The sequence below is a fragment of the Ictidomys tridecemlineatus genome, chromosome X (assembly GCF_052094955.1).
Source record: "Ictidomys tridecemlineatus isolate mIctTri1 chromosome X, mIctTri1.hap1, whole genome shotgun sequence".
Taxonomy (NCBI): domain Eukaryota; kingdom Metazoa; phylum Chordata; class Mammalia; order Rodentia; family Sciuridae; genus Ictidomys; species Ictidomys tridecemlineatus.
Window position 1 is genome coordinate 113,346,683 of NC_135493.1, and position 26,010 is coordinate 113,372,692.

Sequence of the window (26,010 nt, forward strand, 5' to 3'; positions counted from 1 at the left end):
TAAAAACAATCCAATGTTCATCACAGATAACACAGTAAACAAACTGATATACAATGCAATATTATTCAGCCATTAAAATAAATGAAGTAATGATACATGCTGTGACATGAATGAACCTTAGAAATTTCTGTATCATTACTGTTAAGTGAAAAAAGCCAAACACAAAAAGCCATATATTATGTAATTTCACTTATATGAAATATCCAGAATAGGCAAATTCATAGAGACAGAAAGTAGAATAGTGGTTGCCTGGATGAAGGAGGAGGAAATGGCAAATCAACGTGGCCTTTCTTTTGGGGTAATGAAAACTTTATTCAATTAGATATTGGTAATGATTATACAACCTTGTTAATGTACTAAAAATCACTGAATTGTACACTTTAAATCTGTGAATTTTATGGTATGTGAATTATGTCACAAAAATGGAAAAGGAAATGTTATAAACATCCAGATCAAGAGGAGGTTGCTATGCATCTGAGGAGACTTCTATTTAGTAGGTTAAACAAAGTAGAAGGTAACTCTGACATAAGATGAAACATTTTCCCAAGGAAATACATTTCTGATGCAGTATGAAATTCATTCATTCAATAGATGGTCACTGAGCACCTGCTTTGTACAAAAACCAAGGCAGAATCTGCTTCCACTTGCCTGTTGTTGCTTAAAGGCCTCAAGGAGGTGATTGATGTCAGTAAAAGTGAGAGGAAATTCCAGGCGAGGGCCTTCATAAGAGTCTGGTACATCTATCAACCCTACATACTCCTGTCTATCCTTGATATCCTGGAAGGTGCTTTCAAAAAGCCGACTTACAAGTTCTGGAAAATTAAAGACAGAAAGGTGGGTGAACAGTGGAAATCAACATTTCAATACTTACATGTAATAAAAATCTTCTTGAATACCTAGCCCATGTAAGGCACTGGTGTTAAATATTATGAATATCAAGATATCCCACAAATAACCATGAGGAATGACTGATTCTGAGACCAATAGGTACATTCACATAGATAACCATTATCCCTTCCTGGGATAATGTTTTGACAAAGTACTGAGTCTATAATCAATGCAAAGGAAGAGAAGCATCATAAAAACTGGTCAGTCAAGGAATTTTGATTCTCTGAAACTCTAGCTCTAAACTTTTTGCCCACTTCTTTCATCTCAGGTTTTTACAAACAGGGCTAAAAACACAACAATTCATTGTATTTTATTCAAACATCTGCTGCTATTCAGGAGCTACAAAAAATTAAACTACAACATTCAATTTTTCTCATTAAACACTTAAGAGGATTTTACTTAGTTGTAATTAATTTGCTTCTCCCTTCACATAAAAATTTTCTTACATGATTTTCTTTTTTTCTTGATAACAAAGCAATAAAATTAAATGACAAACCATAAGCAGAAATGTCCAAAGCCCTCTTTGAGAGACATTTCTGTATAGTAATAGATTGCCTACATTCCCCATTTTAGTAAGTACTGAGACCCACAGTCATTTCTTGCAAGATTACCCACAAAACAGTCAGCTCAAGAACAGACATCCAGACAATTCAGGCAGAGAAAGATGAAAGGGGATGTGACAGACTGATCACAAAAGTGGCCTCAATTCTCTATCCTAGCTTCTACCCATGCCTTTTAAAATGTGATTTAGTCATTTCTCCCATTAAGCATATTTTTCCATCCCTTCAAACTAGTCCAGCTTCATGACTTGCATTGGCCTGAAGAATATGGGGGAAGTAATACCTACTAACTTCATGTCCAGGTCTCAGGAGGACTTGTTATGCGTCTCTCTTTTGGAAAACTACCACTACCTCTAAGCCCAGGCTAGCTGAATTAAAAAAAACCAACACCATGTGTAACAGAGCTGCATCATCCTAGCCAAAGGTGTTCAAGATTATTCAGCAGCCAGCAGAGCTTCAGACACATGAGTGACCTCAGCCAAGACCCAAAATACTGCTAAATCAAGTCTACCAAGATCATCAGAAGTGGTCAGCTAATCTGTAGACATGCTAGAAGAAATGTTTACTATATAGCACTGAGGTATTGTGGCTAATACACAAGATTATTACAGTGAGAGAGGACTGGCCCAAGCCAGGAATGGTGGCACACACCTATAATCCTAGCAGCTCAGGAGGCTAGGCAAGAGGATCAACAGTTCAAAGCCATTCTTAACAACTTAGCAAGGCCCTAAGCAATTTAGCAAGACCCAGTCTCAAAATAAAAAATAAAAGGACTGGGAATTGGTTCATTGGTTAAGTGTCCCTGGGTTCAATCCCTAATAACGAAACAGAGAGAGAGGGAAAGAGAAATGGCCCAGAAGATGATGACATACTCTTCAACTCATTAACACTGATTTGTAATTAAGGCCATTCACCAGAAGTTCTCTGCAAACAGTTCCTTTCTTTTTGAATATTTAGAGTGGTGTGTTTAGAAGGTATGATGTTAGTAGATGTATATTTTTTCACAATCCAGTTATGCTGAGAAGATTACATTTAAAAACTAAGTCTGAAAACAAATCTAAAGTTATATTGGTCATTTAAAAAAATATCTTCTAAATTGTGAACCCCAATATTTTTTGGTGAGAGTTGATGATGTTTTATAAAAAGCAGAAGTTAGAAGTAATAATATCTGTCTTCAATGTGGTCCAGCAGAGGTTATTTTTCTCATTTGGATTTGGTTTAAAATTTAAGATAACTTATTTCAATTAGTAATAATAATGCTAGAAACATTGGATTTTGAGATTTAAGAATAATTTGTTTCAATTAATAATTAATAATGCTAGAAACTAGAAATATAAGCATCTTGATATACTTTATTTCAGATTCATTATGTAGGCAGTGACACTCAAATAGTTTACTTAACTATCTTAATGATCATACCACCCATTTTAATTTGATAGCTATTCTTGGAGATGAATTTTGTACCAAAGGAAAATTTCCTTTTCCTGACTAAATACATTGAAATATCACAAAACTCTTGGGGAAAAAAAAACAAAAACAACCCACTTCTCAGGGAAAACAACTACACCACAAAAACACCCCAAATTTAACTGCATCACCTAACAGAATTATCAATATTGGTTTCTGTAATAGACTTTAAAAAATAAAGTGAATATGGAACATATGGTCAGGAGTAGAGGATTTTGTTTTATAGATGAGGAAGGAATTTATGACATGGTTATAGTATTCATGACAAAGTACAGCCTTTGAAACATGCCTGACTTAGAAATCCAGATGTTATAAGAGAAAAAGAAGTTGAGGATGTAGATATGGGGATGCCTATGGACATGTCCAACCCTTTGCTCCTTCCAAATTCTCAGAGGCAACCGTGTTAGTCAATTTTCTCTGCTGCCTATACCTTCAGTATGATCCTTTCTTCAAACTCTGTAAATAAATTAGACATAGCTAAAGACTCCTGAAATCTAAAATTCCACCCTGGACTTCATATCTGTCCACACTGAGAAAGATTTCCTCTTTCAACCTTCCAAAACAACACTCTATTATTTGATATTTCTATGTTTATTGTTGGACAACTCTTTCTTCATTCTGTCTCCTCCTTGGATAATTTATTCTCATCCTCCAAAATTCAGAATGCATCCAGGTTGTGTCCCAAACCCCTCCATCTTATATTGAAGATGATGAGAATGATAATGATGACAATGATAGCTCTTGCTTTTTTAATAAATTATGTGCCAGGCATTGTTTTAAGATCTTTACATGTATAAATTCATGTAATAACCACAACTACCCTTGTGAAGTAAATATTGCTATTTCTCTATTTTATACATGAGGAAGATGGGGACAAGATGGTAAGTGGAGAGATGAAACCCATATTCTTAATCATTATACTTTAACTATATATTATACTACATAGCATTATTGACATTCTTATAACTTATTAATACCAATTCTGTGAGGTTTAAGCAAAAATTACTTCTTTTTCCCAATCATCGCCTTCACCCATGCTCTGTCATTTCTCCCTTTCTCATCTACTAACTGATATAACAAACCAATTCCATCAAATCCAGTAATTAGAAATCAGTCTTGTTAGGTAAGAAAAAATGAAAACACCCTTCTTCTTTAAAACAAACAAAAAAGCTTGGCTGAGTGTGATGGTACATGCTTATAACCCTAGCTATATGGGAGGCTGAAATAGGAGTAATCACAAGTTTTAGGCCAGCCTGGGCAACTTAGTGAGAACCTATCTCAAAATAAAATTTTGAAATGGAGGGGCTGGGGATATAGCTCAGCAGTAGAGTGACCCTGGGTGCAATCCTCAGTATGTATGTATGTATGTATGTATGTGTGTATGTGTGTGTGTGTATGTATAAATACAAAATTTAATTAAATTTAAAAACAAGCTGAATATAGCCCTACCTTTCATAGATTTAATGACCCTCATTCCTTAAAAATTTTGGTGGGGCTGGGGTTGTGGCTCAGTGGTAGAGCACTCGCCTAGCACATGCAAGACCCTGGGTTCGATCCTCAGCGCCACATAAAGATAAATAAGTAAAGGTATTGTGTTCATCTACAACTAAAAAATATTTTTTAAAAACGTTTGGTAATAAAAATATGAAAAAGGACCATTTCCAAAGTCAATTCTTAACTAAAACTACTCAATATCAAGTCGATGTCAAACCATTATCCTTCTGCTGGTTTTTAGCAACATAAAAGAATAATATAAATTCTTTTCCAATTGCTCATGTGTGCCATATATGAAAATAATCCAAACCTTTAACATTTCTCTGTTTTTGTTCTAATTAGTTATACATGACCGTAGAATGAGTTTTGACATATCATACATAAATGGAGTATAACTTCTCATTCTTCTGGTTGTACACGATATAGAATCACACTGGTCATGTAGGCATTTATGTACATAGGGTAATAATGTCCAATTCATTCCACTATCCTTCCCAACCCCATACACCCTTCTCTCCCCCTTCACTCCCCTCTGTCTAATCCAAAGTAACTCTATTCTTCCCTATACCCCCCCTTTATTGCGCATTAGCATCTGCATATCAGAGAAAACATTTCAGCCAAAGCTTTGACATTTCTAATGTCTTTGTGGGCTACAACTTTCATAACTAACAACAATAATTTAATGAATGGCAACAATATATAAAAATTTGTGCAACACATTATTAGAATTAACTCTTAGCTGTCTCTACCACCCACATGTTACTTTGAAAGCAAGCTCTGGGTATTGCTGGAAAAAGAAAAGTACCAATTGAACCACATTTATAGTTATAGTTAACTATAAATGTTTATTTCACTTCCCAATTATGAATCTGGATCAAAATCATTGGTGTCCATTCAATAGATACCAAAATGAATTTCATAAAATTCAACACCTACTCATGATTTTTTAAGAACTCAGAAAACTAGAAATGGATGGAATACTTCCTTAACATAATTTTTAAAATTTGACTAAATAATAATGGTTTCTCCCATTAAATTATCAATAACAAAAAAAGAATCCCACTTTCACTGTTTCATTTTAACATTACTCTGGTAGTGTCAACCAGTGCAATAAGACATGAAGCTGAAATAAGAGCAATAACTATTAGATAGAAAGATATAGTTTTACATAGCCAATGTGATTAAATACCTACACTCAAGAAAACTAATGGAAAAACTTCCAGAATAGATAGGAAAATTAAGTATAATACATAGGTTATAGGTTAATATAATACATAGGTTAATCCCAATGGCTTGAAACACATTTTTAAAAATATTTAAAAGACAATAATGGACCATTATTTTATTCATTTATTTATATATGGTGCTGAGAATCAAACCCAGTGCTTTACACATACTAGGCAAGTGCTCCACCACCGAGTCACAACCCCAGCCCCTTGAATCACATCTTTACCAGTGGTGAGATGAATAACATTAGGAGATTACCTTCTAAGTCTCAGATTCTACATTTATCAAAAGTAAATAACAATAATAATTTTCATGGTTTGCATTGAAAACCAAATTAAATAATGTATTTAAGGTACTCAAATTCATGCATATGGCAAACATTTAATAAAAATAAGCAGTAATAATTTCATTAATATTATTCAATAAAAGTACAAAATAAGATAAGTAGACATAAGTCAAAAGCTTTATGAAATACTGTCAATAATAAATGGGAAGATATCATAGAGAAAATATCCTATTTACCATATCAAGAAAAAATATAAAATACACTAGCACTCCATAGAATAAAAATGTAAAATAAATAAATGAAGGTAGTTTTGGAAAAGAATATATATATATTTAGAGTATGTGTATACACACATATACACACACACACACCCCAAATACTTTGGCTGATCTGGGAAGCAGAAAGAAAAATAAAAAACCCAGCCTGTTTAAACCTGCTGCTAGGTATGGCAGATTTCTGCTTGAGGAGGAGGCTGATGTGAAAAAACAACTAGGAATATTTGCGTGAAGACTCTGCTCCCATCAAGTTCTATGAACTGGTTTTGAGCTCTAAAAGTAATAGGATGGAGACATAAACTGGTATAAATGATTTTCATAAATGAGGTGGTGAGATTGCAAGGACAAATACTGCTTTAAGGTCTTCTCTCACCTTTGAAACACACCTCATGTCTTGAGATACTCTGCCTCAGAATTCAATCCATTAATCTGGGCTATATATCTGGGAATGTTAAATAACCTCTGGCTCCTAAAAATACTTGGCTTAGGGATCTCAACACTTCAGTCATACAGGTCTAGGTAGAAGTTGTCTATAATCCTCTCACCAAAGAGGGCATTAGAAATCAATCAATGGCAATAATCTGCAAATCTCTTTTTCTGTTACACTGCAATAATTAAATCAGTGTGATCCTAGGACTCTGCAGTAGAGAGATATATAAGGGAATACAGAGATCAAAAATAAACCCAATAATACATTTTTTATTTTTTAAAAATTCTTGTATTTATTTTTAGTTGTAAATGGACACAATATTTTATTTATTTACCTTTATGTGGTACTGAGGATTGAACCCAGGGCATCACACGCACTACGCAAGTGCTCTGCCACTGAGCTACAACCCCAGACCAATAATATATTTTTTAAAAATATTTTTTAGTTGTCAATGGACCTTTATTTATTTATTTTTATGTGGTACTGAGAATCTAACCATTGCCTCACACATGTTAGGCAAGTGCTCTGCAACTGAGCCACAACTCCAGCCTCCAATAATATATTTTTAAATGAATATATTGTTTTGATTTAGATGTGAGGTGTACTCCAAAACTTCATGTGTGAGACAATGCAAGAGGATTTAGAGGTAAAATGATTGGGTTATGAGAGCCTTAACCTAGTCAGTGCATTAACCCCCTAATAGGGATCAACTGGGTGGTAACTGTAGGCAGGTAGGATGTGGTTGGAGAAGGAGGGTCACTGTTGGCTTTGGCGTTTACATGTGCCCTTTTGAGTAGTCTGTCTCTCTATGCTTTCTGGTGCCATGTCCTGAACTGCTCTCCTCCACCACAATCTTCCCACTGTGATGTTCTGCCTCACCTCTGGCCCAGAGCAATGGAGCTGACCATCTATGGAGTGAGACCTCTGAAACTGTGAGCCCCAAACTTTTTCTCTTCTAAATTGTTCTTGTCTTTCGGTTACAGCAACAAAAAAACCAAATAAAACATATTATGAGGGAGGCATTACAAATCAGTAGTGAAAATATCTATTATCAAATAAATGTTGCAGGAAAAATTGGTTAACTACTTGGAAATTTTTCTCTGTAGTTGTGTTTTGTTTGGCACTGGAGATTGAACTAAGGGGTTCAATCACTGACCCACATCCCCAGCCCTTTTTAGTATTTTATTTAGAGACAGGGTCTCACTGAGTTGCTTAGTGCCTTGCTTTTGCTGAGGCTGGCTTTGAACTCATGATCCTCCTGTCTCAGCCTCCTGAGCTGCTAGGATTACAGGTGTGCCCCCCTGCACCTGGCTACAGCTGTGTTTTTTTAATTATTTTCAAACACTGGATATTAAAATTTTCCCATTCAATAGTTTAATATAAAAAATCTAGGGGCTGGGGTTGTGGTTCGTTGGCAGAGCGCTTACCTAGCATGTGTGAGGCTCTGGGTTCGAGCCTTAGCACCACATATTAAAATAAATAAAATAAAGGCATGATGTCCATCTACAACTACAAAAAAAACTTTAAAAATTTTTAAAAATCCAAATGTTATGAAGTATTAACATTTTTAAAAGATAAAACATAAAAACATCCAGAAATATAGGCATAGTGATCCATAGTTTAAATATTTCAGGTCCTTCTAAGTAAAAACAGGATTCACAAAGAATAAGATACTTAGACTTGAAAGATATTTTAAATAATTAATATATGAAAATTTCTCAAATCTGATGAAAAATACCAACTTAGATATATCACAGAAGCTTAGCAAACCACAAGCAGAATAAATAAAGATCAAAACTCATCAAAGTACATTAGAGTTAAAATGCTATTTTTCCATATTACTTAGATTAGTATGTTTCTTCCCCACTTCTTTAGGTGGTTATGTTATTCATTTGTAATACAGTTAATTTGTCACAGTGTGTATTCTGCTTTGAGATCATACACACACACACACACACACACACACACACACACACACACTTTCCCCCCCACTTCTTATTTTTAATTATTACTTTTAGGGGGCAATGTGAAACATAATCATGATTCTAAGAGTTAGAAATCCAAAAAGGTATACTCAGAGAAGTGTCACTCTTCCCCCTCATCCCTTCCACCCAATCTCCACTCTCCCATTCTTTCTACTCTGTACCTACCCTCTGGGTAAAAATGTCATTCATTTCCGGTTTATTCTATAGGTTAATCCTGTATTTATTTTTGTACTAATGAATATATATACATATCTTCATATCAGGGAAATATTTCTTCAACTATACAGGAAGCTCTAACCATAAAGAAAAAAAAATTGTACCACATTAAAATTAAGAATGTCCACTTAGGGCTGGGATTGTGGCACAGTGGTAGAGCACTTGCCTAGCATGTGAGGCACTGGGTTCAATCCTCAGCACCAAATAAAAATAAATAAAATAAAGGTCCATCAACAACTAAAAAGAAAAAAAAGAATGCCCACTGATTAAAAGACACTATTTAAAGATTTGGGGAGGGGTTAGGGGATGTAGCTCAGTAGTAGAGTACTTGTATAGCATGTACAAGGCCCTGGGTTCAATCCCCAGCACCACAAAAACTAAAATAAGCAGGGCAGGATGGTACATGTCCGAAATCCCAGCAACTTGAGGCTAAAGCAGGAGGATCTCAAGTTTGAGGCCAGTCTCAGCAACTTAGTGAGGCTCTGTCTCAAAAATAAAAAGGGCTGGGGATGTGGCTCAGTGGTAAAGCACCCCAGGTTCAATTCCCAGTACCAAAAAAGAATACTGTTCCCTTCTTTGATAAAAATATTTTGTTATATTTTAAAATCATCTGTAGAATTTTTTAATGCAGATTATAAAAAAATTCAGAGTCTGAGTAAATATCTCTGGGCTGGAACCCAGCCATCTGTGGCCCTGAAACTCCATAAGTGGCTCTGATGAAATGAGCCTGGATTGAAATACTACATCATTAGTAGAACAAGCCCTGTTTCATTTCTTCATTACATTTCTTGCCCAAAACATTTTTTTGCCAAAGAACACAAAGGACAAGCCACTATCTTCAAAATGCAACTATCTAAAAGAATGAAAGTGACTTCTACCCACTCCCCATTTCTCAGGTTTGGCTATTTCACCATTCAAAAAGCATCTATGGATCAGTAAATGCTTTAATAAGTTTCATACATGTGTACTCAAATCATTCCATTAAAACAATAATTCTTTCACCACTTTGAAGGGTGTTTATAAATTATTTAAAAGATGCTCCTAGATACCATATATGTTTTAATTACAGCAAAAAAAATGATTAGCCCAAATTAAAGAAAAATAAGTTTTTAGGTCTGGCCTCTACCATAGAAATAACAACAGCAGGTCTTAATTTGGTGAGAAATACATGCCTTGCAAATAATTATAATATTAAAATCATTTTTGAGGGCTGGGATTGTGGCTCAGTGGTAGAGCGCTCGCCTAGCATGGGCGGGACCTGGGTTCGATTCTCAGCACCACATTAAAAAATAAATAAAGGCATTGTGTTGTGTCCATCTACCAAAAAGATATTCTCTCTCTCTCTGAAAAAAATCAGTTTTTAACCACACCTATATCACCTGTCTTTGATTCAGAATGACTAGATAGAGACAGATTATAGTGTCTTAGTCTGTTTTATGCTGCTATAACAGAATACCACCAACTGCATAAGTTATAATGAATAGAAGTTAATTTGGCTAAGGGTTCTGGAGACCTGGAAGTTCAAAATCAAGAGGCCATGTCTAGTGAAGGCATTCTTGCTACATCATACATAAGTCATAACATGGCTAAAAGTATCCCATGGTGAGAGACATGTTCAAAAGAGATGATGGCTGAATTCATACTTTATAAGGACACCACTCCAAAGATAATTAACTCACTCCCAAGATAATGGCATCAATCCATTCATAAGGGCAGGACTTCCTATGACATAATTACTTAAAGGTCCCACCCCTCAACACTGTTGCATTGGGGATTAAGTTTTCAACACGTAAACTTTGGGAAACACATTCAAACCATAGCAAACAGGAGAAAGAGAGAAAAACACAGATATGTTGGGGCCAACTGTATTTAATCTGCCATTTTCACTGAGATCTACTGCCTGAAATACTCAAGATATTTTTATTTCTCAATACAAAATTTTTGTGGGTGAAAAATGAGATATACTTTACTAAGCTACTATTGTACAGCAAAGACTGTTAGTTCAAGAGAAGGTATTCAACAAATGCATGGTCAATGAAATCTAATTCAGTTTTTTGAAAAGTGAAAAAATTAATTAATGCTGATTTAGCAGATACCATCAAGAGAAGAAAAAAGTCAGTTGAACTGATTTCACTAGTTGTTAGGTGTCACACAGGCAAGAGAGGTAGGCATCTTTTTAACTTCTTAGCATTCTCCCATCTTCAGGATTTATATTTCTTGATGAGGGCAATTCAATATTTAATGGTCACTTTTGAAAAGACTAAAGTTTTTGCTTACCTGGATCTTCCTTACGTGCTCGTGAACAGTTTTCCAACATGAAGGTAAAGAAATTGGATAACTGAACAAAATAAAAAGATTAATCAATTAGTGAACCCTAAGCAGCTACTGTGACAAATACTGTTGGTAGTCTGTGCAAGTTCCTTACTCTTTTGGGGAACTCATCTTCTAGTTGCTTCATCTACTAAGGGTCACACCTATCCCTGTCCTTGAAGATGGGCAACACTGCACTCAGAGTCACCAAGGATATTACATGGACATCTCTCCTGGAAGGTTGCCCACAGACAACAACTGGTTGAAACAAGAGTGTAACAGCCCAGTCCCCTGCCTCCTGACCCCTTTATAGGACAAAGTGTGATGCATTTCACACTTGAAAGCTCCTGGTGGGATCAAGCTAAGGTCAGACTTCTCTAGAAAGCACATTTTTGCTTGGCTTCTTCTACCATCATATCTTGATTTTTTCCACTGCCTTATTATAGGTTTTTTTCTGAAAATATTCTCTCAATAAGTCACTTGTACCAGAATCTCTCTCTCAGACTCTGCTTCTAGAAAGTCCAATCTAAGACAGCTACTAAATTTTGTTGATTATAATCTCCTCTTTTCTCTTTAGTGGTAAGATTAAATAGTGCTTAAAAAGATAGCCAACACTGTGAGCTCCTAATCAGGGAAAAGGGAGCATCTGATTGAATTCCAAGAGGAAATATAGCAATTTAAATATTTTTGAATTTTTGATTTATTTTTAAAAATTATAACATGATACATAAATATGATTGTTAGGTTAGTCCTTTTTTCTTTTGTTTCCCCCCTAGTACTAGGGATTTTGGGAATTGAACCCTGAGCCTTCACACATTTGCCACATGCTCTATCACTGAGCTACATCTCTAGCCTGAGAAGTCCCTTCTAACACCCTTTCCCCTATTTATTAATATCACTCTTGTCCCCAGAACTAACCCCTATAAACAATTTGCTATATATCTTTTTCCAGAATTTTGCTGTATATTTAAATTTTTTTAAGTGGGGTTGAACCCAGAGGTGCTTAACTGCTGAGCCACATTCCCAGCCCTATTTTATATTTTATTTAGAGACAGGGTTCTCACCGGATTGTTTAGGGCCTCACTAAGTTACTGAGTGAGGTTGGCTTTGAACTCTTGATTCTCCTGCCTCAGCCACCTGAGCCATTGGGATTACAGGTGTGAGCTACCACGCCCAGCTGTATATTTAATTTTCTTTCACATATATGGGATAAACTCTATATACTATTCTGCAGGTTGATTTTTTTAAAATCAATAACTACATTAGAGATCATTCCAAGATTTTTTTTATTGTTAAAAAGTTCTCATTTTTAATGTGGCATTTATACACAATGGAGTATTACTCTGCATTAAGAAACGACAAAATCATAGAATTCGGAGGGAAATGGATGGCATTAGAGCAGATTATGCTAAGTGAAGCTAGCCAATCCTTAAAAAACAAATGTCAAATGACTTCTTTGATATAAGGGGAGTAACTAAGGACAGAGTAGGGACGAAGAGCAGGAGAAGAAGATCAACATTAATAGGGATGAGAGGGGGGAGGGAAAGGGAGAAAGAAGGGAAATTGCATGGAAAGGGATGGTGATCCTCAGGGTTATACAAAATTACATACAAGAGGAAGTGAGGGGTAAGGAAAGAATAATACAAGTGGAAGAAGTGTTTTACAGTAGAGGGGGTTGAGAGAGAAGAGAAGAGGGGAGGGGAGGGGAGGGGAGGGGAGGGGAGGGGGGATAGTAGAGAATAGGATAGAGAGCAGAATTCACCAGACACTAGAATGGCAATATGTAAATCAATGGAAATGTAATTGATGTAACTGATGTGATTCAGCAATCTGTATGCGGGGTAAAAATGGGAGTTCATAACCCTTTTGAATCAAACTGTGAAATATATCAAATTAGATGTAATGTTTTGAACGACCAACAATAAAAAAAAAAAAAGTTCTCATTTTTAAAGTTGGGCATGGTGGTACACACCTGTAATCCAAGTGAGTCAGGAGACTAAAGCAGGAAGATTGCAAGTTCGAGACCAACCTCAACAACTCAACAAAGAATAAAAATAAAAAGGACAGGGGATATGGCTCAGTGGTAAAGTCCCCTGGGTTCAATCCTTAGTACCTCCTCCCTCCCAAAAAAAAGAAAAAGTACCCTTTTTTTTTTTTTTTTAAAGAATCCTTATACAAGCTTTTAGAATGTTCACAGATTTGTTCCCTGGAAATTCTTCCATTTTTTTAATTCCTTAAAATATTTTTTCCCTTCATAAAGCAACAACTTTTCACTAGGGTATATCCCCAAAAATAGATTAAGGCTATTTTTATTAGTTAGCTAGACATCTGGCAGCCCTTTGGAAAATGTGAACTTTGAGATTGAAAAACACCATCCTCTTCCAAAACCACACACTCTCTCAACAGCTAGTTCTAAGCTCTATTAAAGCTTCCTCAACTTAAAATTGACCCAAACTCATTCTTTCAGTAACAATGAATAAAGAGAAATACTTTACAAAAAAAAAAAGGAGATACAAGTTTGCAAAACAGACCTGCATTTGACCATGTTCATCAGCATATTCGATGGACTGGAAGATGGCAAGGGCATAGTGTTGTCTGGCCTTCAGCCGAGCTCTGTAACCTCGGTACCAGTTCTGGATGACCAAGGTGGCTTTTAACACTACAGAACCGCAGGATATAAAAGCCAGAGAAAAACAGTTATTATGCAGCTCTTAGAGGGAAGTAGGTGCTTCAGCAAAAAACAATCCACTTGGGTTCATAGATTCTTAGAATATAAAAACTGCAAACAATGAGAATGACCTTTATATTTTTTATAAAATGTCCTCAAGTCTCAAACACTTAAATAATGATGGCATAGCCATTAAGAGTAGAATTTTTTGAGCAAGACTGCCTGAATTTGAATCCCAGCCCTGCTAATTACCATCTATGTGACTTTGGATAAGTTATTAAAGCTTCTCGAAGCCTCAGTTTCTTTATTTGCAAAATTGTAGATGATAACAGAACCCACCTCTGGTGCCACTTAGGAATATTCTACTCTTTACTATATATCCCAAAGAAATATATACACAGTCCATAAAGGAGACATATGAAGATGCAACAGCAGTAAGGAGTTTGATACCAATGCAGCCTGGCTATCCACTGCTAGAACCAGGAATGTGTTCCTGTGGTGGATATACACCACGGTGTATCATGCCACAATTGGAAATCATAGATTACATAAACCCATAGTAATGTGGGGAGGTCTTTAAACATAGTGCTTCCATCAGAACCATTTTTTTTTAAGTCAGAAACAAAATGAAATATAACACAACACCATTTAATCTTTTAAAAATATACATATGCAAAGCCATAATGTACTTTTCTTAACAGTATATGCAAAGGAAAAGATATGCACTACACAAAATGATTGGTTACTTATAGGGGAGGTGCATGAACATGGGGTAAACCAACAAAAGAGAATAAAGTAATTAACGTAAGGAAAGGGTCTTGCATGAAGAATTGATGGTAATATACAATGAATTGAGAAGTTTGACTCACTCTACCTCTGTGCCTGAGATTCTATTGAAAAAGATAGATAAATAAATAAACACAACTCCCTCCTTCACAGAGTTACTATAGGACAAAATGAGATACTATGGGGTGAAAAGTTCAGCCCAGTGCCTGGTATCAAGTACATGCTAAATAAATGGCAACTGTATTGTTTTGAACCACCCTGTGGTTTCACAATATTAAAGAAAGAGATCAGGTGAGAGATAATGAGATTTAAAATACAGTCTCTTATGCCTCCTTAAGTTTTAGAGTGAAGAGCATCAACAACAGATGCCTCCTTTTATTCATGCTATAATTTTCCCAGTTAGCTCATAAAAAATTAAGAGCTGACTGTAACAAGAACAATTTGAGTTCTGAAAGCAGAAGTCCTGCCTTCAGTTTTGGTTTGTACCATATGATACAGAGTATCCACCAAAATGTGGTCATATAAGAATGGTTATTTATGAGCTTCCCCAAGGTTCATGGGTTCTAGAGACTCTTATTTTATTATTCAGCTTCCAGAAAACTTGGGGAAATGGACCTAAGGTCAAATACCATGATCTTTATAAGAAAAACTGACAGGGAGAATAATTCAGTGACTGTTCAATATTTCAAGGCAAGTAATTGGTAGTACCATGGCCAAAATCTCCAGTGTTCTCACAATATCTTTATGGAGTGGCCAGGCTCTCCTGAAAGGCCTGTTGTGTGAATAGTCATCATCATGATGAACCAACCCTCTCTCCCCAGGGATTATTGTGTTTACCGAGTACAATAGTGCTATTCTAGTGCTATTTACTGAGCACTTACTGAAGTCAGGCAATGTATTAGTTCTTACAGTCCTTGCAACACTGTTGAGACAGACTCAGAAACTTAACTTAAGCTTGCTTAGTCAGTAAGTGGAAATGGGAAGCAAGGATCTGAACCCAGATCTAACTGACTCCACTGTTTCTTCATCTATACAATGATGTAGTAGAAAAAATGATTGCTGAAGTCTCTTCTGTTTAATATTAGCAACATCAATAATAGCCAATCTTATTCTTTCTAATTAATAATAAGACAACTAGCTATATATGTTAGTCTACTATAAGACATTCAGTGCCCATAAGTATTATCATCACCATATTATACATAAGGAAATAGAGTTCAGAGCAGCAAGTATGTTAATAAAGGTCACTTACCTAATATAACTAAGTCCAAACCCTGGGTTCTAACTCCACTAGAGCCATTTACTTCATTTCCTACACCATTTGTACTTTTCCTCCTTTTGAATAATAAAAGCCACCATTTGTTGAATGCTTACTATGTGCCTGGCACTAGCTGAACACTTTACATATATTAGCCTTTCTGCTTCTCCACTACACGGGGAGAGAGGTCAGCTAAATCTTTTCTACCATCTCCGCCTGGCATCTGTTAATTCCCTTACTGGAATCCACACCTGACTCTCCACACAAGGAATCATTATTTTGTTTGTAAGTACACGACACATTCATTGGACTCTATTCTACTAGTGGATGTAGATACTATGCCTTGGAAGGTAGACAGCCATGCTCAGATACCTCTATCTTGCACTTCCTCTTCTACTGCAAAGTCAGGAAGCTTAACTACCACTTAGGAATCAATTGCCTATCTATACCTGCATTCCTGTACCTGAGCATGATACCACTTATCGAGCTATCCTATCTCAACTCTAGTCAGCTCAGCAACTGAGGTGGGACTCTGCAGACCCCATTTTGGCTTTGCCAGCTACTCCTTGCGATAGAGAGACTGCCAGACCAGATGAGGGACAAGGGACAAACTCCTTTTATCTACTTCCTGTTCGTCTTGGCTAACCTAGCAACTGCTACTTGCCCCCAGAAACAACAGTTGGTTCCTGTTTGCAGTTTACCCAGTGCTTGCAAAAAATGGTCTTATGGCAGCCCTTTGACACCAGGACCAGCTGAGCAGTACTCCTTCTCAACTTGCTGAAGTTCAGTTCAGCAGAACCTCCCTCCAAGTTTTTAACATGGAATCATTCCAGTCTTTTCCCTTTGTTCTATCAACGCTAGGAGTGGTCCTTTTCTGCAATTGCTATCCCTATATACTTCAGGGTTCTCAGTTATCTAGTAACAACTGGATACCTATTTGTCAATTCTTCACATTCTAATCAAATTCTTTGTTCAAAATCACCTTGTAGCCGGGCACAGTGGTGCACGCCTATAATCCCAGTAGTTCAGGAGGCTGAGGCAGGAGGACTGTGAATTCAAAGCCAGCCTCAGCAAAAGCAAGGCGCTAAGCAACTCAGTGAGACCCTATCTCTAAATAAAAATACAAAATAGGGCTGGGGAAGTGACTCAGTGGTCAAGTGCCCCTGATCAATCCCCAGTACCAAAAAAAAAAAAAAAAAAAAATCACTCTATAGTTTCAACCTCCTGACTAGACCCTGCCTGTTAAGCTTAGTCTCAGTGAGGTGGGAAAAACAGGTTCTGCATAGGTCTCAAGCTCCCAACTTCCCAATTGCTTTCCAATTCAGTCCTCAACTAGATTTCAGCAAAGGGATTTTGAGTACCTGTGCAGTGGTTGATAAAATGGACTTTGATCTAGATCCTGCTGTTATCCCTTAGGCATATAGTTCCCCTGGAAATATCTCCAAGACAAGGAAAGAGGCCAACAGGCCAGGACTGGGCAAACCAACATGAGGCCTCTAAAACCTTACCTGATGCCTAAGAACCCACCTACCTACTGCAGGGCAACACTGCCAGCTCCTCTGGAACAGAAACCTCCAAAAAGTGGTAAGGTATAAAACCCAGATATGACATACCCTACTTGAGGAGACCACTGGCTCCAATAGTCCCAACCCTGCCCAGACAGTCATCTAGATCTTAACTTGTTGGACAGCTTAAATTCACTTCAGGTCTCGTTGCTTCATTATGTAATAGGGCTTGTCCTCCCTGTCACATTAATTCTACACAGGAAAAAAAAAAAGCTATTATCATATGCATCCCAAGAGAAGCAACAACATAGGTTTAATAAGTTGTCTGGCCAATTGTATGTGCTTAGCACAGGTGGTTTCTCTATTACTAAGCTGTTTTTGTTTTTGGGGGGTTTTTTGCTGTATTTTTTAGTAGATTATTTTCTCCAGTGGCAATCATTGTATTTTGCAAGAAATTAAATATCCAGGTAAGGAGTTAGTAAATAAGATAAATAATACTTTCAGAGTCCTCGCTTTATGCCCGACACCATGCTTGGTGTTTTATGTGGATCATTTAATTCAAATTTTTAATTTAATATTCCCAACAATTTTATGAAGTATCATTAGCCTTATTTCACAGATAAGGAAACTGAGTCCTAGAAATAATTTGCTTGGGATTACATTGCTCATCAATGAGAGAATGTAGAGTCAAATCTAGATCTCTAATTCCAGAACTTGGGCTCATAAACACTGTGTTATACAACCCACCAAGACATTTGAAATAAGCCATAAAAAAATGAGGCAGTACCACCTTCACCACTTGATATTCTATATGGTCACATGTTCATGTGTTCACTGTCTATCTTCTACTATTAGCTATGAGAATAGGAACTTTGTTTTGTCCACTGCTACATCCCCAGTACCTGGGAAAAGGCCTGGCATTGGATATTTGTTGGACAAACAAACATATGAATACCTTCCAGTACTGTTGTAATAGTACATAACAATATATTAGTAATGTGTTGACACAGGTATTACTAATATATTAATTGATTGATATAAAATGCTTAATACATTGCTTGACATATAGGAAGCACTCAATGAATTGACAGATACTTCTTTTTAAAAATTGTCTCTCTCCAGGATAACAAAGTCTAGAGCCCCAAAGAGTTCCTAATTACACATACCATTTCATTAGAAATTTTACAATCTGACATGGAAAAACAGGCTACTGAGCGCAAGAAGAGCCACGCCAACCAGCACAGGATTTATTCCTTTATAGTCCACAGTCTTTACTCAGATGCCACCTTCTCAGTGAAGCCTTTCTAAGCATCCTTTTTGAAATGGCACTCCTCCTACCATCACCAGTCTCTTTGTTGTTTGTTTTCTAATCCACAGCACTTAACACCACCTGATAATTTATATATTTTACTTATTTGTTATAGTCTGTCTTCTCCCATAGAATGTAATCTCCAGATGGGCTGGGACTGGCCTGTTGGATTAATCACTGTATTCTTGGAATACAGCAGGTACTCAATAAGTATTTCTTGAATGAATGAATGAATGAATGAATGAATGAATGAATGAAAGAAACAAACAAACTACTGTTAAGACTGTTTTGTGTTTCTCTTCATGTTGATTGGTGGAGTCTTCTTATGCTTGCTTGCTTCGTTTTTGAAGTAGGAGTTTCACAGATAATTCTTTGAACAAGGAATTTCTATTTGGAATGATAAAGCTTTTATTTAATTTTGAAATTTTGTGGGCAGAGGCCTCTAGAGGAAGCACCAGAATGAGTAAATATTTAATGCACCTTTAAGGGGCCTGACATCCAGTCAGGAAGATACAGAGGCACAAGTGTGATAGAACTGATTAAAAGGGATTCAAATGAATGGGAAAGAGAATGAATCCTCTAGCAGCAAAAGGCATTAAACAAGGAAAAAAAGCATCTATTACCTCAGCTGCTCAAAACACAATGAGAACAGGGTATGGCTCACATCTGCCTGGGGACTATAGGTATCAGTATCGTTATATTTGTTTACAGATATTCTATGGTTGCCATCTGCAAGAGTGTACGGCTCTCCCAAATGAGACTTCCAGCTTCACTGGAAAAACAGCTCAAAGCATATGCCCAGTGACCTGAGATAGTCACAAAGTCTGCTTCTTGGTCAATGACATGATTTGAATGTCCCCTTCAAAACTCATGTTAAAATTTAATTGCTATTGTGACAGTATTAAGAGGCAGGGCCTCTGTGAGGTACTTGGGTCCCTCATGAAGGGATTAATGTTGTTATCTCAGGAGTGGGTTCTAGATAACATAGGCTGGATTTGGCTCCTTTTTTCTCTCTGCATACACATGCTCTCTCACCATATGATATTCTGTGCCATGTTATAAGGCAGCAAGAAGGCACACACCAGATGCTGACACCTTGACTTTGGATTTCCCAGCCTCCATAATTATGAGATATAAGTGTTTTTTATACATTGCACAGTCTGATATTCTATTATAGCAGCAGATAATGGACTAAGACAAGCAGAAAATAAGGCAAAAGACCTGGGGAGGGATGCTCATTCACAAACTCTGGCATCCTTGCAGAGCAAGGGCCCAAGAGTCCTGGAAAGCATTTTTCTTAAACAAGAGAAGCCCAGTATCCAAACAATGACAGACTTTTTAAAATTATCATTTTCCCCAAGAGAAAAAAAAAAAAGAGAGAGAGCTCACAGTTTTATCATTCTCAGAAAACTCTGGCCTTCCACTTAGAAAAGGTCGAAAATTAGAGGTTAATTTACATGACTTTTTCACGCCCTCTTGACTAACCACCAAACCCATCCACATGACTTAATATAAATATGCCATGAATTTGTAATCAGGAGATTTCCATTTTGATCCTGACTTAACCAGGTGCCAGCTATGGAACTTGAGGCAAATCATGTAACCTCTCTGGTCCTCAGTCTCTCATCTGAACAACAAGAACTTTGGGTTATATGCTAAGATCCTTTTCAACTACAAAAATATTCCAATTCATCCACATCTTTTTTTTTTTAATGCCACCACTGTAGCCAGCCTACTACTGCTCATAGCAAAGCTGAATATAACCATTCAAGGACAATTTTGATGTATAAGGCTGAACATTCAAACCAAAAACATCTGGACAAAGAAGATAAATTCTAAAGGCCACACAAAAAATAAATCAGCCAGGTGTGATGGTGCATGCCATAATCCCAGCTACTTGGGAGGCTGAGAGAAGAAGACAGTAAGTTCAAGGCCAGCCTGGGCAACTTAGTGAGACCCTATCTCAAAATAAAACTTAAAAAATCGGCTGGGTAGAGTGCTTGCCTAGCATGCACAAGGCCCTGGGTTCCATTCCCAGCACTATAAATAAATAAATAGGTCTAGAGGTGTGGCTCAGTAGAAGAACACTTGCTGAGCATGTGCAAGGCCTAGGTTCAATCCCCAGCACTCCTATAGAAAAATATATCAAGTCACTAATAGTTTTGTTTTTCCCATCAAGGAACTGTGATTAAAGTTTGCTAGCAATTGTTTCAGGAACATTGAACATTTCACCTATTAATTCTCTTTAAATCACCTGAAATATGATCACTGTGGATGATCTGTTAACTGGTGCAAGTGATAGCCAATAGAAAATGAGGAAAGATGAATGGGGGAGAAAGTGAAGACAAGAAGGGGTTAGGAGATAGTGACACATGGGAAAGGTCTAAGGCTTAGAGGTTTCAACAAAGACCAGAAGGTCACAGAATAGGATGGTAATCATGATGATTTCAGAGGTAGACTATGGGGGCAGGAAATGGGAGGGAGCAACTGAATTTGAGTAGTGGAAAGGGTTGTTAAAATTTTGGAGAACAAGGAACAGAGATGCCAAAGCCTTAGGGGGATTATTCACATATACTGTGAAGATACACATGATGATATTAAGAGTTGGAAAGAGTCTTCAATGAATAAGAAAATTGGCAGACACCAAAAACAAGGACAAAAATATGGTACCACCAAAGGGCATAAACCTAGGTTGCAATTACCACAAACCTGGTAAACTTAAATTGCACAGGATTAGTATTTTTTTCATTATATTTTGAAACATTTTCAAATGTATAAAAAAAATAGTAAGAACAGTACAATTGTTAATATTCTGTCATTTATGCATTCTTTCCACATGTATCATATTTCTTCAGTCTTCTTTATACTAGAACAATTTTAGTGTTTCTATTTAATGACACTGAAATTTTTTAAGAATACAGGCCATTTGTTAGTAAAATATCCCTCAATTTGGATCTTTCTGCTATTTCCTCACAATTAGATTCAGGTTATACATTTTGGCAGGAAAAGTGATGTGTCCTCAGGACATTACATCAAGAGGTACATGATGTTAATCAGTCTCATTACTGGAGATATTAACTTAGATCACTTGGTCAAGGTGGTATCCACATGAAATTCTCTATTGTAAAAGTATTTTTTCCCTTGTTTTAGTAACAATTTGCAGGAACATGCTTTGAGGCTATTCTTTAAAACAACATAATTTTTGCTTAAAGCAATTATTTCTATGGTGGTTGCATTTTCCAACTCATTCCTTCTATACTTATTAGGATTAGAATTTTTAAAGCCCTATTTTATTCAACACCACAAATAGCACAACACAAAGATTACATAAAACCATCTTAGGAAATTCCATTAGAGTTGTAATCCGTGGCTGAGCTTTATCTATACAATACCAAAATAAGAGGCCAACTTAGTAAAACACTCAGAACAGGAAAACTGCAGTTTACAAATAACTGTGAGCTATGGGCATGGTAATACACATGTGTAATTCCAGCCACCTGGGAGGCTGAGGCAGGAGGATCACAAGTTCCAATTCAGTCTAAGCAACTTAGATCCTGTCTCAAAATTAAAAATGAAGAGGGCTAGGGATGTAGCTCCATGGAAGAGCACCTCTGGGCTCAATCCCAGTAACACAATAAAATAAAATAAATGCAATCTACCTGTCACATTATTTTTTGGCAATTTTCTGAAAGAATCATTATTGTAAAGTATCAATTTTTAAAACTATTCTTAAGTGTGTAAAGGAAATTTAGCTATGTTAAAGTATTAATATTTTAAATTATTAAAATGTTTTCTCAAAGAAAATATGTTCTATTCAATAATTCAATATGACCTTTAATCTTTACTCAGGAAAAAATTAAATACCTTGATTGCAATTCTGTTTTATGTCTCCCTGTTATTAATTACTAATCCAAGTTATATTGCCACATTTGTTCATCCAAGGTCAAACACAATCAGCATTTAATTTTTGTCTTTTACAGCTGCTAAAAAGCTAATACAATATAAAGCCACAATTATATAAGTGTTCTATTACAGGAAATAACTGGCAATCGGGGCTAAGATATTGCCCTTCCTTACACTGAGTTGAAATATCTCTCTGTGAAAGTATTTTCTAACAATTAACAGGATCCAACTATAAAACTGACTTCTTTGTTACTTGCCTAATAAAGGCTGGAAACTAGGAAAAAATCATTTAAATGGAAATATGGAATGCCATATCCTTTAAGCATTATTTTCTGCCTTCTAAAGTTCATGATTATAGAATGGATATCTAAATAGCCCCTGTCAGAGTCTCAAAATATTAAAGCAAAGGTACCCTAATCACATGGTGAATAAAGTAAAAGGTGAAGCTGCATTTAATTGGTATAAAGAATAGAAAGACTGTTGGTTTTTTTGTCATCTCACACAGTGTGCTTATAGCATTAATCCTATATAAACCTCAAGGTCAACACATTATCATATCAAAAAATGAATGACTAAAAATCATTATTGAGAGGGATCATAATTTCAAATGAAAAAAGTGGTCTTCTTTTACAAAGAAAAGTATTTTAAAATGATTGTCAACAAACCAGGAATTGTAGCACATTATATGGGCTGAAAATAAAGATTTAGCAGTCATGATATACTGACAATAATTGGTGTCACGGAGTAAAGTTACACAAGGAGAACATTAGAGTGACAAAACAAGAGGGCCAAGAGGAACCCAGAGAAACCCCAATATTTAAAAGTTAAGAGAAAGTAGAGACCACATAAACAGTTCCAGCAGAAACTGGAAAGGAAAACCAGGAGAAGGTGCTGCAACTGAAGCAGAAAGCAATAAGTATTTTAAAGAATGTGTATGAGTGCCAAGTACTACCAGGAAGTTGAGCAGAATCAGTACTGCATATGCTCCACTGAATATCAAGCCCATTCATTTTCCCAACCTGGGATAGATGAGGAGGCATTAGACGGCAATTTTAGACAATTGGGAAATTCTGAATATAAGTTTAAGAGAAAGTAGAGACCACATAAATAGTTCCAGCAGAAACTGGAAAGGAAAACCTATATGTAGATAACATATCTAACATTACCAGTGTTAAATTTCTTCAGTGTGATTTAGTATCATACTTATACTCTTTTAGGAGATGCATGGTAAAGTATATCAAGGGTAATATCATAATATCTCCATTTACTTTCAAATGGAGGAGAGAGAAAAGAGGATAGCAAAAATGTTAACTGATGAATCTACATAAAGGACACAGGGTATTCACTGTATCATTCTTTCATCTTCTATTCCCTATACCCCACAGTGCCAGTAATGACTTCTTAATGGCAATAATAATAATAAAAAAAGAACCAATACTAATAAGAATAGCAAGAGGCTCTCTAAACAATGTCACTCACTGTTTTTCCATGAAGGTCCCAAATTGAAACATAGAACTTAAACTTAGGTGTGAGGGGATAGGGGACATGTGGCTGACTATCACCAGAAGGGTCTCTCAAGCAGTTATAAATGATTTAATTGTCAAATTTTTAAACAATGAAATCAACTAGATTTTTTTAACCAGAATCCTATTAAGAATTTGAAAAATATCTGGCTTACTATTTAATATTTTTATATTTTTAAATAAAAATAACAGATACTTTTGATAAGAATAATCTCCATTAGAGAAATTTTCTATTTGTCATAGCTTTTGCATCAACTTGAAATCCAAAATGGTATAGATAGTCTTTGTCAGTTCCTTAGCACTTAGAGAAATTGAGTAAGTGCATTTCTAAGTGGTCTCAAGGGAAGAAATAAAATATATTAGTGTTCTCAAAGTGCTCTGTGGGGGTGGTGGGAGGCAATAGATTATTAGCTGAAAATCCATGGACATAAAATTTTAAGTGTAAAGTGAAGTTCAGGCAAGTGAAATTACAATGATTTATTTGTGTTACATGGAAAAATTCCAATTCTCCAAGTCAAGGTAGGATACTGAATCTATCAGATCTGGTTCTAATTCAGGTTTAGACACTAACTAGTGGGCAGTTCTTCAATCCAAGTCTCAGTTTCTTCATCTTTATAAAAGAAAAACTAATCAGAACTTCCTCTAAGAGTTTTGGTGAGAAATAATGAATGTAGTAGGCACTAAATAAATCATAGGTAATATTAGTATCCTTTTGTATATTATGAAAAAAGTGAAATAACAAACATTACAAAATTAATGCTACTCTCTAAATTTTATATATAGGCTATTCTTTCTTAAAACTGCCACAATACTCCAGAGCCAGAGTACTGTGGTTGAGCTAAATGATCAAGCAGGAAAAGAAAATCCCTAAACACTATAAGACCACTAAAAACAGCAACCAAATTCTTGCCTTGACTCTCTTATTCTGTATTCTTTAATATTTATTTCTCTCTTTTTTTTTTAGTTGTAGTTGGACACAATACTTTTACTTTATTTATTTATTTTTATATGATGCTGAGGATTGAACCCAGGGCCTCGCACTTGCTAGGTGAACACTCTACCGCTGAGCCACGGCCCCAGCCCCTGTATTCTTTTTTTTTAAAACTAAACTTTTTTTAAAACTAAACTTTTTTTATATACTGAGGATCAGACCCAGTGCCTCACATAGGTGAGTGCTCAACCAGTGAGCCACAACCCTATCCCCTTATTTACTGTGTATTCTTAAGCCAATCACTTTGCTTCCCAAAGCCTGTTTTCTTTTCTGCAAATTGAGAACAGCCCTTCTTCACAAAGTTGTGATGATCCAATGTATGTATTGTGAAAGGCCTGGCCACCATACAAGCACTATGCAAATAAAAGATACTTTATAGAAGTAAATTTAATTAAAGTTAGTTTCTGAAGGCAACAACATTAGGAGGCAGCATAAAAGGGTATAATGGCTGACAGTAACACTTCGTACTCAGAGCCCCATGGGTTCAAATCCCAACTCTGGCAGGTGAAAAGATGTATAACCTTGACAAATACCTTGCTGAGCATCAGCTGCTTCAACTATACACACAGGAATAACAACACTTTACTCAGGTTTATTGCAAGTAATAAATAAAATATATGTAAAATATGTTTGGCATGCTGTAAAATACTGTTAATAACTATTATTTTCTTTCAAGAGTTTTTAAAATATGCATAGCCCTTGACACAGTAATTTCATATCTAATCACCTGATTAACCCATAGGAATAATCCAAACTAAGGAAACAGCATTGCATAAATAATTTTTTTTCAAAGTGCTATTTGTATTTTTTTTAAAAAAAGAGTGCAATCTTAGAAGAATACTTAAGTATATTATGGTCTAACCATTAAATGAAATATTTAACAATGGCTACATTGATGTTTACAAATCATTTATAATAACCTGAGAAAT

The 26,010-nt window shown here is 35.9% G+C and overlaps 1 protein-coding gene across 8 annotated transcripts in view; it reads right to left on the reverse strand.

Annotated features, from left to right (window-relative positions):
- Ppef1 (protein phosphatase with EF-hand domain 1) overlaps window positions 1-26,010 on the reverse strand; it is a 127,066-nt gene that overhangs the window by 66,354 nt on the left and 34,702 nt on the right. For all 8 annotated transcript variants that reach the window (XM_078035073.1, XM_078035071.1, XM_078035072.1 and 5 more), the window contains 3 exons: window positions 13,670-13,797; window positions 11,106-11,166; window positions 649-812 (listed from right to left, as the gene is read on the reverse strand). In XM_078035073.1, coding sequence (XP_077891199.1) covers window positions 649-812; window positions 11,106-11,166; window positions 13,670-13,797 — 353 coding nt within the window. The remainder of the gene's footprint in view (window positions 1-648; window positions 813-11,105; window positions 11,167-13,669; window positions 13,798-26,010) is intronic.